The sequence below is a fragment of the Dendrobium catenatum genome, unplaced genomic scaffold (genome assembly GCF_001605985.2).
Source record: "Dendrobium catenatum unplaced genomic scaffold, ASM160598v2 fragScaff_scaffold_1297, whole genome shotgun sequence".
Lineage (NCBI taxonomy): Eukaryota > Viridiplantae > Streptophyta > Magnoliopsida > Asparagales > Orchidaceae > Dendrobium > Dendrobium catenatum.
In genome coordinates, this window is record NW_021319759.1 from 1,271,233 (window position 1) to 1,286,128 (window position 14,896).

Genomic DNA, 14,896 nt, shown 5'->3' on the forward strand with positions numbered 1-14,896 from the left:
ACTATATGTCCCAATTAGACTTTTGTGTACTCGAAATTCATAATGGCGCTAATTCCTACAAAAATCTCAAAAACAAAAGGTCTGGTAACCAAAGAAGTTGGGCTATCAATAGATATGTTATTACCAAATTTGTATCCAATAGTATATGCTAAAGTCTTTAGCCAAGGAAAAAAATAATCCAAATTAGTGTAAGTTAACTTCCTCCATTCAACTTAATGGACTTATAAATATGCTTAATATCAATAATTCTAATAATTTTAGAAGGGTTATTTTTATTATTAAGGTTAATTTAAATCTTATTATTTATATAACTAATTAGAATATTCCTTTTAAGTTGAGGACAACTAAGATGGTGACATCTCATTATTTTGATGTTATTATCTAAATAATGTAATGGAATATATTCTCTTTGAGTGAATGACAACTAATATTGTTGGCATCTTAGATCATTATTTTGGATAAGCAAAAAAGTTTATTGATCGAGAAAGTAGAATAATTTAGGGCTATATGAAAAATTTTATAGTTTATTTATTAGAGGATAAAGTATTTTCTTAACATTAGAAATTCGAGGCACATACTATGATTCATTCCATAACTTAAAAAATAAAAATAAAAAAATTTTTAAAAAAAAAAACTGATGCAGGAAATCTTGTTCAACATGACTATAGTACTTATAAAAATTTGACATAATAATTACATATATACCCTTATCATTTGCTGGCATTATCGTGATCCTAACAGGATGATTACTAAATTGATGATTAGACATGATACACCTTTTTAATGATCATATCAAACTAATCTCATATGACACATTGAAAATTAAATTATATAAAGTTTAGTATTACAAAAAAATATTGAACTAAAGCTCTAATCAAAGCCTATAAATGGACACTCCTTGTTCTATGGGAAAAGAGGATAATAATAATTTGCTCAACCTTCACATTCTTTCATTGGCCATCAATAATTTTATACTCTTAAAGGAGAGAAGAGTGGATACTATATAAGTAGAGTGGCCAATTGTCATCCATGATTGAGGAAGAAGCAAAATTGTAAAAAGCTTTTAATGATTGCCGACTGAACCAATCGATAGCAACAATTGAACTGTCCACTTTTTTTCTTTGGTGGGATACCACACAATTATCATTATTGTTGTTGTATTGTCATTCATAAATTTTATTGTATGAAGTTATAAATATAAAATTGACATTAGCTTTTGTGTAAATTTGTAATTTTACATAGAAATTGATAGTCCTGTAAATGTTAATATCAAGGGCTTTTTGATGAAAGTAAAATGAGTGTAAAATAAAATAAATGCAGGGATTTTTGATAAAGTAACGTGAATGCAGTGTATTATATTCTAGTTCATTTTTTAGGTGAATCATTCTCATCCGATTTTGACAGAATAATTTACACCGGTTCAAAGCTTGTTTGACCGCCTCCAATGGACACCGTCTCCACCGCCACCCCGCTGACCACCCCGTGCACAACCATTTTATATTTTATATTACATTCACATTACTTCAAACTAAAAAAAAAAAAAAGTAAAGTCATGAATTACTTTTACACTAATCCAAACAACTATGAGCTATTGCTTTTACATCCCATTCCTTTTAAAGTTGTACACTACATTCTTTTTTTAAGCAACCAAATACATCACATAATTCTTGTACATTTACATATTTAACATCTTAAATTTCATATTTATTTATATAACATCTAAAAACCATAAATCATACATAAAAAATTATTATTGTTTTTTAAAATGAATGGCCTTAGATATTAAAATGTTATATAAATAAATATCAAAGTCGAATTACTAGATATATAAATATCACCAAAAAATTAGAGATATCTAGCAAAATAAAAAATATTTTAGTTCGTGAAGTGAGTATAAATAAAATTAATGGGTGATATATATATATATATATATATATATATAAATGAAATTTTAGTAATTTTTATAATATTATGACATATCAATGAAATTTTAATAATTTTTATATTCAAATTTAAGTTGACAACCCTTAAAGCCCACCATAGCTTTCAACTAATAAATCTTTAATTATAATTTTATTATTTTATTGGCCCCAAAATAAAACCTGAGAAGTTTTTTTTTTTTTTTTAACAATTATGATTTCTTGAAATGGAAAAGAAAAAACATCGCATGTTATTTCTGCTCCACTTAGCTTTCACAATAAAGGAAGTGATTTCCATTCTAGGATAGCTTTGGCTTTTCCTCCCTCCCCCAAGTGGAACTTCTTCTCCTCTTTGTCTTCTTGTTCCAACCCTCACCACCACTTCTCTGTGATTTCCACTTCCTGTCTGCCCGCTCCAGTCTCCACTAACCACCTCATTACCACTCTAAAAATCCCTCCTTTCAGTTTCTATTAATGCCGGCTTTCTCTCCACCGAATTGTAGAACAACACTTGCCTGCGTCTGCGAGAGGGAGAGAGAGAGAAGAAAAGAGGTGAATTGCTGCTGAAGGGGGCGAAGGGAATGGGGAGAGGGAAGATTGAGATAAAGAAGATAGAGAATCCGACAAGCCGGCAAGTAACGTACTCAAAGAGGCGAGTTGGGATCATGAAGAAGGCCGAGGAACTGACAGTGCTCTGCGACGCTCAGGTCTCACTATTCATGTTCTCAAGCTCCGGCAAGTTATCTGGTTACTGCAGCCCTTCCACAGAGTAAAAACTCCTCTCATTACCTTTCCTTTTCTGCTCAAGCACGAATTACTTTAAACAATCTTTGGGCAGAATCAAGGATATATTTGAGAGGTATCAGCAAGTTACTGGCATCGATATATGGGAGGCCGAATACCAGGTATATATATATATATTTATCACGTTAATTCTCTTTGTTCTCTTGCTCTGTTTCTATGTGAAAAAAATGTGATTTTTTTTATGCAGAGGATGCAGAATACTCTGAGGAATCTCAAAGAGATTAATGATAACCTTCAGAAGGAGATAAGGTGAGTTTTAGTTTCGGGAATCAGTTTTGATTGCTTAAAGAGGTTAAGAGAAATGGCTTATGCAGGCAGAGGAAGGGGGAGAATCTGGAAGGGTTGGACGTTAATGAGCTGCGCGGTCTTGAGCAAAATTTGGAAGAGTCGATTAAGATTGTTCGAGAGAGAAAGGTCTCAATCTTTTTTATGCTCATTATTTCTAATATGTAACAAACTTGTGTTCAGTTTGCTATGAAGCTTGTATTTGAGTCAATTGTTAAGCTAATCCAGCTTGGGCACATATTTTGGAGAGACTATTACGTGTTGAGTCTGGACCGGAGAATCATCTGGTTTTTGTGAGTATGCGCAGAAAAATCATAGTTACTATTCACCATTGTGTTTTTACTGCGCACTCTCACAAAAATTGGACGTAGCTCTGGTCCGGACTTCGTGCGTAATAATCTCTCCATAAATTGTGCTTTTTCCAAACAAGCCAGACATAAATATAGATATGTTCGACCATTTTTTGCTCATTTGATTGCCTTGTAAAATATTAAGTGTTATCTTACATATGTGTAAATTTTTTTCTTCAGATGTCCAAAGAGAATTTTTTTACATATAACTGAAGTTACTTCTATATACAACAACTTCAACACTTTATCTCATTACGTGGGATCCGCTAAATGAATACTTTTTATCTATTCTATCATATTAAGAATCAAATTCTCATTTAAATCAAATAAAAAAATATCATTTCTAATAATTTCTAACCAAATCCTTTTAGATCTACCTTACTTCCATATATGCAAGTTTATAATTACAAATGTTGCAAATGATAGATGCACTTGGATGCATATGCATTAGGATCTTGTTTTGTTTTGCTTATATTTATGAATAAAAACACTTCTAAGAAAATCTAGTCGAAAGTTCCTGTTCTTCATAATATATGAATTGCTTCTTGAAAGTTGCATCAAAGGAATATACTTTTCATTTTAATTTATGGGTTGAAATCCCCCATAAAATATAGGGAAAACTATCCAATAAGAGCTTAAAGTTTAAAGATCAAGAGATTTATCTGACTCATCTAGCTGATTTTTTATAATTTATCAGTTCTAATATATAATTTGCTTAACATAAGCTATTTTCTCCTTTATCCATCTTGATTAGAACTGTGTATCTTTTTCAAATAAATATATAATAGGATTGTGTCCATCAAAATGGTAAATTCGCATAAAATGCTTACATCTACTTACTGCATCTTTGCCTCTTTGCCATGGTTAGTTGCTAACACCTTTTTTTCAATAATTTGTGTTGTTGCAGTATCATGTGATCGCTACGCAAACGGACACTTACAAGAAAAAGGTATCAATAAGTAGTGGATTTCTTCTCTACAAATCATCTTCTCTCTTTTGAAATTATAAAGCTGTTTGGTTTTCATAATTGTCTATGTTGTTAGAGGCTAGATTCTGCTCTGTAAACATAATTCCACTTAATTATCAAAGAATAAATCAATGAAAATAGAGCATATTTCGTCGTGATTTAGGTTTTGTTTGGGACATCTTTCATACTATTTTCTAAAACAATTTTTGTACTAAAAAGCTATCTTAGAAAGCAGTACGAAAGCTATCCCAAATGAAGCCTTAATTTATCTTCTTGAATTAAAGATGTGCAATATAACAGACTACCTTTTGTTGTTGTCCTGCTTTAGGGATTTATATGTGCATATTTGTAAGGCGATTTAGTTTTTCTTGAAGAGGATAATAAGGTTTTGAGGATTTTCTCCATGTCATCTATTTGGCATTGTATGAGTAGTTGATAACCTCTTAGGATGTTTTTGGATACACCAATGCAATTATACAGTTATCATTTGGAATATAATTCTTCTATTTGCTCTCTTGGTTTGCTTCTGTTATGGTGCCTTTATTGTAGTCCAAATAAACAGGAGCGGATCCAGACCACTTTTTTAGGGTGGACAAACTCTTGCGATTTGGTCAGGTCGATGACCTCTTGCGATTGTAAAAGCAACCTGGTCTTGCGAGTTGCGAATGATGGAACGAGAGGGCTTCGAGCCTTCTACTGTGCTTCTGCGAATGATGGGAGGCGGGATGGGCAAAACTGACGCTTGATTAATAAATTTAGGGCAAAAAGCCCTCTCTAATGAACTTTTTTTTTTCAAGGCGAGCATTTGCCCACCTAAATGCTCACCCCCTCACTTGACCGTGGATCCGCCTATGCTAATAAGATCAATATTAGTTGAATAAAACAATGGAGAGCTTTGGTGACCTTCATGCCTAATAGTATTTTTAGACTTCTGTTCCTTCTAAATATTTCTATATGTTTAATTGAATTGAAATCATGACTTATTTCTATATGAAGCTTGCAAGTCATCAATTCCTATTACATGTTAACCAAATCAATCATGTTCTTTACAGCTCAGAAACACCAGGGAAATATATACAGCCCTACTGCATGAACTGGTTAGTTAAATGCTCTTCTTGCAGTTCTCAATTAACATGACATAACAAGAGAATTAATTTTTCTGCTGAATGACATTATCACAGCACGAATTCGAGGATGAGAATCAACGGTGCAGTTTTGTTGCAGAAGATCTTAGCGGCGTCTACGACAGCACCATCTCAATGGCAAATCAGCAGCACAGTCAGCCAAATAAGCAGAAAATAGTTTATGAGTCTCATGATCTTAGCTTTGCATGAACTGCATTTTCTTCTACTTATGATATACTGTGGATTTGATTAATCATGCATTCATGTTTTAATATCATAGCCTTGTTTAACTGTTTGGTAGATCTCCATTGCCCTATTTTGATAGTTTCTAGTAAAATATTTTGTTTGAGATAACTTTCTTATTGTTTCTTAAAAATAGTTTAAGTATAAAAATTAAATTTTTTGATACTATAAACTACAAAACTACTTTAAGTAGTAAGAAAGCTGTCCCAAACAAAATTAAGTTTTGATCTTCGTAATCTTAATTTCTTTTTTATTTCATATTAGAAAAATAATTTTGTAATAGTTAGGTTGTTCTAATCATAAGTGCATTGTAAATTTCTTTTAATATTTATCAAAATGTCACTCTTCAAATGTATGGGACCGCGGTAACTCATCTAAGTAAGATAAAATAAAAGTTACATGATCAAAAAAGTTATAGCATAAAATAAGACTATATTAAGACATCCAATCAATTATGTGAGTTCAAAAATATAAATATACTATGTAGACTCATTGAGATTGCATATATTTACATCAACTAGAGGCATAATGTTGTTGACAGCACAAGACGATCGTAATACAAATATGAAGATCAACTTGCTACTGGCACTGATCTATGGCTAAACAGTTGCTCGGGTGACAAGCTGGTCGAATGTTTTGTTAAATTAGACCCAACGTGTCCTCCGTAACAACCTTAAGAAAAATGAATTGACAACTTATTAATATTTTAGAAGTCTTTAAAAATATCTCTATAATATTAACTACAATCCATTTAAAAAGTGGCTTCAACAGTGAAAGCCTAAGATTATGAATTCCACCATATAAAAAAAATCAATATAAAAAAAAAAGTTTATGAATATTTCTATATAATTTTAACAATATCATCATACTCAAACCCATAAAGATGACAACATAATATATTTTTTTAATTTTGTTTGCAACATATATGAACTAAGGCTTCATTAAGGGCAGCTTTTGTACTGTTTTTTAAAGAAATTTTTTAGTTCAAAAATTAAAAATTTTCCACTAAAAAAATTATTTTATGAAACAATAAGAAAATAATCCCAAATGAAGCCTAAATTAAATCTCATCAAATCCCTAAAATTTACTGATACAAGCTAAAAAAAAGACGAAGAAGGCTGCAAAAGCAGTCCGGTTAAGCACAATTTGATGTTAGGGCTATCAATGTAGCTTGAAGATCCCAAAAATGACCCCCCCAAAAAAATCCTTTTTTTTTTTTTTTTGGGTTGAAGATGGGAAGCGGCCTATCCGAGAATGTGAATTACAACGGCCCATAAACAGGTCATACTTCTATGGAATTATATACAGGAACTATAAATCTTTGGTGAATGCATTATGTGCATGAACTACCATCTAATAAACCTGGAAATAAATAGCAAAATGATCTCAAATTTTTTATATTATACAATACAGTATGACCAGTACGAAATGCACAGCAATTTTTGAATGAATCATATCATCACGCCTGCAAGGCATCACACAATGCAATAAGTCAGTACCTAAAATGACAGAAAAAAGAACTAGCCTTGGTTCTGCAAGACTAAGGTTCCATTCAAGATAACTTGTTCTGAGTTCTGCTTTACGAAAAAAACTATATTAGTTCTATTTGTCAGCAATTTTTTGCAGTTTTATAGAAATTAATATAATGAGAGGAAATTTTAATAAATAATAATAATAAATTGTAGTAAGGAAATTATGACATTTTTTTTTCAAACAAAGCTGTGAAAAAACTATCACAAATAAAACCTTTCTGGCCTGCTAATATTCTCATAATGAAAATGCTTCTGCAAGTATTGGGCATAAAAAAATGGAGGACTGAACTTACCGGTGGAAAGATATAGCGGTGGTGCAGTGGAATCAAGATCCGCGAATCACAAAGAAGGCAAAATGAGATGTTATTTCCGGCGCATCTGACTGATAGCCTAACAAATCAGAAATATTTTAGGAAGAATTAACCTTTCCAGTTTCTATTGAAGAATCAGGAGAGTACGGTATGAAAGGATGCACTGCGTTAAATGCACCTCACCAGTTCATGTCGTACTACTATATACCTCCACTCAAACTTGCAATATGAAGAATTATTGCTCGGAAGACTAAATCATGGCATCATCAAAATCTCATTTGACAGAACTATTTGCTTTTTCTTTCATGACAGAAATCTCTAGTTTTTTCTTCTCGGCCTCAGCATTCCGAATGTTGTCTTCATGAGATTTATTGAACATATTGACAAAGATTACCAAAATTGAAGTAACTGTCACATAAAAAGCCAACACTGAGGAATAATCATTTGTAAAACAAGTAGTTGTATCCAAACTTCATAACACTTATATACTTTAACGAGAATATTGCAGCTCCATTCAGTTTGGGAGAGGTTAATGGCCAGTGCTCTTAATGCATAACAGATTATTTTTGTGATCCGAGCAAGTGAACTCAAGTCATTGGAGGCAAACTCAGAATAACTTAAAATAAACAGATCAAATCCTTCGAAGATCTCACTTACTAATAAGGAAATAAAATAAAAATAAAGCATCTTCGAAACAGAAAATACAGATTTGACTCTTAATGTAGCACTAGAAAAAAAATGATTTAAGTAGCTGACCCCACATAATGAGATGAAAATATATTATCTTGGATATACATTCATATCAAAAATATTGATAACAGAACCGACTCAACACTAGGTAATATGTTTCTCCCGGACAACTACAGTCGTGTGTCACATACAAATGTTTGATCAAAGTTTAACAAGATTTGAAAAAAAAAACAGTAATATTAAGTGCAAGGCCACATCAATCAAGGTGGCTAACAGAAACAATTTTCCCAACATAGGTAGTACTCAGGTAAGCTACAAGAGAAACTGTGATAGAACAAATGCACCACCAAGTTGGAGAAACAAGAAGCAAAATGGATAGGGGAATCCATTAAACTCGATGTTTATAAACAGCTCATGTCTGAACTTCTTAAAAAGCTCTTGCTTGACATTCGTTAATTAACATTATATTTTAGTTCAATTCCTTATGAATGTGGGCTTCAAAAGAAGCACATGTTGTGTATAAGGGGGCAATTTTAGATCGTACTATACCAAAGGATGGAAATAGCTGTAAACATTCGCCCTCTACGTGAGAGTCGATGGAAAACGGAGAGCTAAGAGCAGGTCACTCCACAAATTTGAAAGACAAAAATATGCATAATCAAATGCCAGAAATTTCCCCTACCAAGCACAAGATACCGGACAAGGTTTACTGGTCCAATTTTCAATGGGTGAAAGCCCCAATGATAAACATCTTGAAGGCTATACTCAAGTAAAACTTAATGGTAAAAATATTCGTTCATGTTCATGGATTCAGTAAAAAGGGATCTAGATGTTTTATAGTAATCAATGGAAGATATGCTTAAGGGATTTTTACACACCGAACATAATAACAGAGTCAAAGCAGGCCAAAAAGATTACCTAGATGACATCAACCGATGACATAGACTTGAGAGTCTTATGGTTCATGAAGCAAGGATTGCGCAATGATAGATGAAACAACTGAACATCAACTCCGAGGAATATAAACAGAGACAACCAAAGAGATTGGGGTTACATTTACTCGAAAAATCAAGAAGCCAACTCCCTAAACTAGCACAGAGACCTCAAGAAGTGAAGCCCTCCTAAAATATATAATCATCGAAAGGTCACCCGAAGGCTGATGACACAATTATTGTTAAATTCAGAGAATTGGAGAGGGAAAAGACTTGATTTTATTGCATAAAGCTCTCCCTATTTATAGATCAATATAAAATATCTTGATAAAGAAACAAATAATTATAGAATAATGCATAATTATACTAATATAATCTTTCCTAAATCAGCCACAAAAATATGAAAGGAGATAGGCATGATCCAGGTGAGCCTCCCACGGATTCCCATGCTAGCCATGGGTTCAAGAGGAAAGGGACGACTAGGATGTTATTTGACTCTCCCCCTCAAGTTGGGGAATACGAATCTATCATTCTCAGCTTGGTAATCAGTCCCAAAAAGATAAGAGTTATCAAGCCCCTTGGTGAGAATGTCTGCAAGCTGATCTTTTGATTAGACATGGCAAATACAAATAGGTCTGCTATCTAATTTCTCCTTTATGAAATGTTTGTCCACTTTTATGTGCTTGGTCCAATCAAGCAAAATTGGATTGTGAGCTATGTTGACTGCTAATTTGTTGTCACATTATAGTTTCACGAGTCCTTCCAACATGATCTTTAGGTCTTCCTAAAATCATTTTGATCCAAAGTAGCTCGCATATACCTAAGGCCATAACTCTGAACTCTGCCTCTACACTAAACATTGCCACCACATTTTGTTTCTTACTCCTCCATGTAACTAAATTTCCTTCCAAGGAATGTGCAATATCCTGAGGTGATCTTGTGTAATATGTATTAGTATAGGCTTCCGGGGTTATTCCACATTCTCTTTTAAAGAGAATTCCCTTTCATGGATTACCTCTGAGGTTGTGCAACATTCTCTCTACTGCTTGTATGTGTCTGCTTTGAATTTTGCATAAAATAGTTGACCGTGCTTACAACAACATCTATGTCTGGTCTAGTGAGGGAAAGGTAGATCAATTTCCCCACAAGTCTCTGGAAAGCTCTCTTATCTATGTCTGAATCTTTCTTAGCTTCCCCTAATTTGAGATTTGGTTCTACTAGAGTTGGTGCTGGTTTACAAGCTAATTTACATATGTATTTAAGAATATCATGAATGTATTTATGTTGTGAAATGAAGATTCATTTGCTGAAGTGGGTCACTTCAATTCTTAGGAAATATTTCAATATTTCAAGTTTTTTTATCTCAAATTTTTTGGCAAGACATTTCCTTAGAATCACTTTTTCCTTTTCATCATTCCCATCAAGATGATATCAACCACACAAACTAACAAAATTGTGACTCCCCCTGAGTCTGAGTGCATGAAGAATAGAGTATAGTCCCCTTGGCTCTACTAATATCCATTGAGTATCATGACTTTTGAAAATCTTTAAAACCAAGCCCTAGGTGACAACTTTAGCCCATATAGAGCCTTTTTTAACATACACACTTTGTCACCCTCTTAATTCTCCTTGAATTATGATGGAATCTCCATGTAAGAATGCATTTTTGGCATCCAACTGTTCCAAATGCTAGTTATAATTAGCTACTAGGGAGAGCGAGATCCTAACGGTGTTCATCTTGGCAATAGGTGCAAAATTTTCATGGTAATCAATGTCGTATATCTGAGTGTAGCCTTTCTCTATCAGTCTTGCCTTGTATATTTCCATCGTACCATCGATTTTGTATTTCACAGAGAATATCCATTTGCAACCAACTAGTCTTTTTCCTACTTGTAGGTCAATGATCTCCTTGGTAATGTTCTTTCTCCAGGGTCTTGCATTTATCTTTCATGACACTTTCTCAATTATCATCAAATAAGGTTTCAAAAATATTGCTAGGAATAAGAATATCATTTAGTAGAACAAGAAAATTTTTTTATGAAAGTGAAAATTTGGAAGGATACAAAGTTGGTTACCGGTTACACGGAAAGTTTTTTAGGTGAACTCGTCTTTACCTCAATTTTAGGAGATAGTTCAAATCCTTGGATCTACTCTAGAGCATAGTTTGGATTTGTATGCCTGGAATATATCTTTCCAAACCTCATGCTATCCATAATAGTTTTGCTCACTTTTCTCATCTTCCTCAGTTTCGGTCTCCTCCTAAATATGAGATTTGGTGAAATAGAATTTTTGTTCGTCAAAAGTGATATCAACCGATACAAATGGTTTTCTTGGTGGAGGGGTGATAACAATTATGACCTCTCTGGGTGGATGAATATCCAACAAAGATACACTTAAGTGCCATTGGATCTAATTTTTCTCTATTTTTGTTGGAATGCGAACATAGACAGTGCACCCAAAGATTCTAGGTGTGATGTTGTTATGGGTTCGGGCTTCAAGGGAAAAAAAAAAAGGATATTCATTAGTATTTTTAGTCCCAAAATTTTTTAAGGCACTCAATTTATGAGATATGTGACAGCTAGAAGGGCTTCCCCCAGTATGATTAGGGTACATTATGCTGGAATAGAAGTGCACAAGTGGAGGAAATAAGGTTGTCATTTTTTTCTTTCTATAACTCCGTTTTATTGTGGGGTGTGAATGCAGGAAGATTAATGAATGATGTTTTCCTTTTAAAAGTAGAAGGATAGGTTTTGGTTAAAGTAATCTTTGACATTGTCGGAATAAAATTTTCTTATTTTTGCTCTGAATTAATTATGAATCATGGTGTGAAAAATGGGGAGGTTAGTGTTAACATCGGATTTATTTTTGTGGAGAAAGATCCAAGTGACTCAAGTGCAATTGTCAATGAAGGATACAAACCATCGGGCCCCTGAGATATTAGGAATTTTTTAGGGTCCCCGGATATCACTATGAATAAGGTAGAAATGAGCATAATGTCTCTCATTTTTTGTTTGGGAAAGAAACTCATTTATGCTTGGCTAACTCACATGTTTCATAATGAAAGAATTCATTTTTCAATTTATAAAACAATTTTGAATACATATTTTTAGATATCAAAAGATGAATGTTTTAATCTAAAATGATGAAGCCAAATAGTAGATTTTTTATTTGATAGGGGTAATATAAAATAGTTATTATTGATAATAGTGAATTTGTTTGCTCTTCTAGGTAGTACAGTTCATCTTTCTCCTTAGCAAGTGTTGAAATAAACAAATAGGGTTATATATGACTTAGCACTTATGGTCATTGGTAAATTTTTGTATGAATATTATGTTTGTGAAGCACATTTTTTAGAGTGAGAGGGGGAGATAAGAATATGTCTCCTTAGCCTGCTATTGTGGTAAGAGAACCATCAACAATGATGATTTTCTTATCACTCAAGCAAGGAATGTAATTAATGAAGTGGGTAATAGAATGTGTCATGTGATCTGTGGCTCCTGAGTCAATGATCCATAAGCCTTTCAAATACTTTCTGATACACTATGTGCAAGTTTATACACGCTATGTACAAGCATTATACATGCTATGCACAAGTATTATACACACAATGTATAAGTTTATACAAACATTGTACATGTTATGTACAAGTTTATACATGTTATGTAGAAGCATTATACATATTATGTATAAGTTTATGCACGTTATATACAAGCATTATACACACTATGTACTTACTATATATGAGCATTATACACACTGTATACATGAATTATACATATTATATATAAGTTTATACAAGCATTCTACACTACGTTCAATGCTATATATAAGTATTATGCACATTATGTACATATTTATACACGCTATGTACAAGCATTATACACACTATTCATAAGTATTATACACTTTGAATAAGTTTATATACACTATGTACAAGTTTATACAAGCTATATATAAGCATTGTACATGTTATATACAAGCATTATACATGTTATATAAAAGTATTATATACACTACGTATAAGTTTATACAAGCATTATGTATACCATATAGAACTTTATACACGCTCTCTATAAATAATATACACACTATGAATAGGTAGGGAAATAGAATAAATCTCAAGTGAGCCACTGTAGATTCTTCATCTTACATGAATTATGAATATGATTCATGAGCAAGATCTCATATGCATTTTGTTAAATATCTATTTGAAAGTACAAGAAAAGATGCAAGTGATTTTTTATGTGATATCAGGAGTTGTTTTAGGCTAAATGTCTTCTTTGTTGAGCTCTCTGAAAATGGCCTCTGTTTATGGGTTGGGCTCACTTGTAGTGTTAGCTTGTGATGTCCTCTGTTTTGTCCACTTTTTTTATTTGACTCCTTGGGGGCTTTTCATATAACTTCCAGAAAGTCTCTATTGCGCCTCATAATTTCTTATAATAGCTGCACCAAAAGGAGTCTTTATTGTATTTAGGTTTTGAGGAGTCCTTATCTCTTTCCTTCCACAGTACCTCTTTGTTTGTCACAATTGATGAACCTTCAACAGCCTTTGGTTACAACATTACCCCCTCATCAGCTTTCCTCATCACGAATGAGAGTGGTCTCATTTAGTGATGGTGTCTCCACTTTGCCAAGGATCTGAACTCTAACATGGTCAAATTCTATATTTAATCCTGCAAGAAAGTCGTACATTCTATCTTTCTCAATAAATATTTTCAGAATAGTAGCATGTTCTGGACACAATGTCTCCATACATCTGTAGTGATCAAGTTACTGCTACAAGCTTTGAAGGAGAGTGGCATATTCAGTCATGGTCTTGCTTCCATATTTTGTGCATCCCACCTTGACCTTAATTTCAAAGACTTGCGCAACATCTCAAGCTTTAAGAAGATTTGTTTGGCGGCATCCCATATGTCATTTGCAGTAGATAGGAACATGAAAGTATTACTAATTTATAGAGTAATAAAATTCCAACACCATGACATAATCATGGAGTCCGCTTCATCCCATGCCCAAAAATTAGGATTTTTTTTTGTGGTCCTACTCCACGAAGGTGATTCATCTTTTCTTTACCTTTCAAGTAGATCTTAACAAATTAAGACCACTTCAAGCAATCTTCCCCCTTTAATCGATAGGAATTTTGCATATTTTGGAGGTCTCATCTTCCTTGTTTCACTATAGAGTCATCCATTTGGTCAAAAGGTACCGATGAAGGCTATATCAATCAAGACAGCAAGGTGTAGTGCAATAATGAATGTTGTGTTGGTTATAGATATGATAACAATGGAGTAGATGCATGATCGTCTCTGTCATGCACACGAGAGTAAAGGCTACTTGGTTCAGCTCGACTCACATCCAGAAGCCGCAGGAGTAGGTCCCTTAATCATTCTGCTCAATTGACTCCCAGGCCACACGAACTACTCGGTTCACTTGGATTCACGTAGTGAGCCACTCGATCCTCCTTGCTCCCTTGCTTAGCCAGGTACACGTAGGGATCTAGATGCTCAGTCTGATGAGGACATCGATCCAAGGTTCAAACAGGTGTATTGCCGGAAGCATCGCAGATCGACGGCCACAATTTAGAGCTTATATTTTTAGTTATTATGCATTTTATTTTATGTATTCCTTTTTGTACCCTTATGTTGAGTTGAGTCATGTTGGGGCCCTGAGGGCAATTTAGTCTTTATTTCTTCATGTTACTTGAGACCTATATATATGGGTCTTTTCTCTTGTATTAGG

The 14,896-nt window shown here is 33.3% G+C and overlaps 2 protein-coding genes across 8 annotated transcripts in view; one reads left to right on the forward strand and one right to left on the reverse strand.

Annotated features, from left to right (window-relative positions):
* The first annotated feature begins 2,249 nt into the window (after positions 1 to 2,249).
* On the forward strand, positions 2,250 to 5,726 carry LOC110103364 (MADS-box transcription factor 16). Its single transcript, XM_020832037.2, has 7 exons — positions 2,250 to 2,688; positions 2,758 to 2,824; positions 2,911 to 2,972; positions 3,038 to 3,137; positions 4,266 to 4,307; positions 5,378 to 5,422; positions 5,507 to 5,726. Exons 1-7 carry the CDS (start codon positions 2,501 to 2,503, stop codon positions 5,657 to 5,659), a joined length of 657 nt encoding a protein of 218 aa, XP_020687696.1. The 5' UTR covers positions 2,250 to 2,500; the 3' UTR covers positions 5,660 to 5,726.
* A 1,223-nt stretch (positions 5,727 to 6,949) lies between these two features.
* LOC110103351 (formin-like protein 3) overlaps positions 6,950 to 14,896 on the reverse strand; it is a 78,585-nt gene continuing 70,638 nt past the window's right edge. For 2 of the 7 annotated variants that reach the window (XM_028699481.1, XM_028699482.1), the window contains exons 19-21: positions 7,719 to 7,943; positions 7,518 to 7,614; positions 6,950 to 7,157 (exon numbers count right to left, since the gene is read on the reverse strand). In XM_028699481.1, the coding sequence (XP_028555314.1) occupies positions 7,810 to 7,943 (134 nt within the window). In that variant the 3' untranslated portion in view covers positions 6,950 to 7,157; positions 7,518 to 7,614; positions 7,719 to 7,809. Of the gene's footprint in view, positions 7,158 to 7,517; positions 7,615 to 7,713; positions 7,944 to 14,896 lie in introns of all 7 variants that reach the window. The other 5 variants (XM_028699484.1, XM_020832021.2, XM_020832022.2 and 2 more) reach the window with 5 other exon arrangements.

Excerpts from the sequence above, each read along its gene's own strand:
- LOC110103364 (XM_020832037.2), top strand. The coding sequence starts at position 2,501 with ATGGGGAGAGGGAAGATTGAGATAAAGAAGATAGAGAATCCGACAAGC. Across the intron at positions 2,825-2,910 it reads TATGGGAGGCCGAATACCAG|AGGATGCAGAATACTCTGAG; the intron begins GTATATATATAT and ends TTTTTTATGCAG. Across the intron at positions 5,423-5,506 it reads CAGCCCTACTGCATGAACTG|CACGAATTCGAGGATGAGAA; the intron begins GTTAGTTAAATG and ends ACATTATCACAG.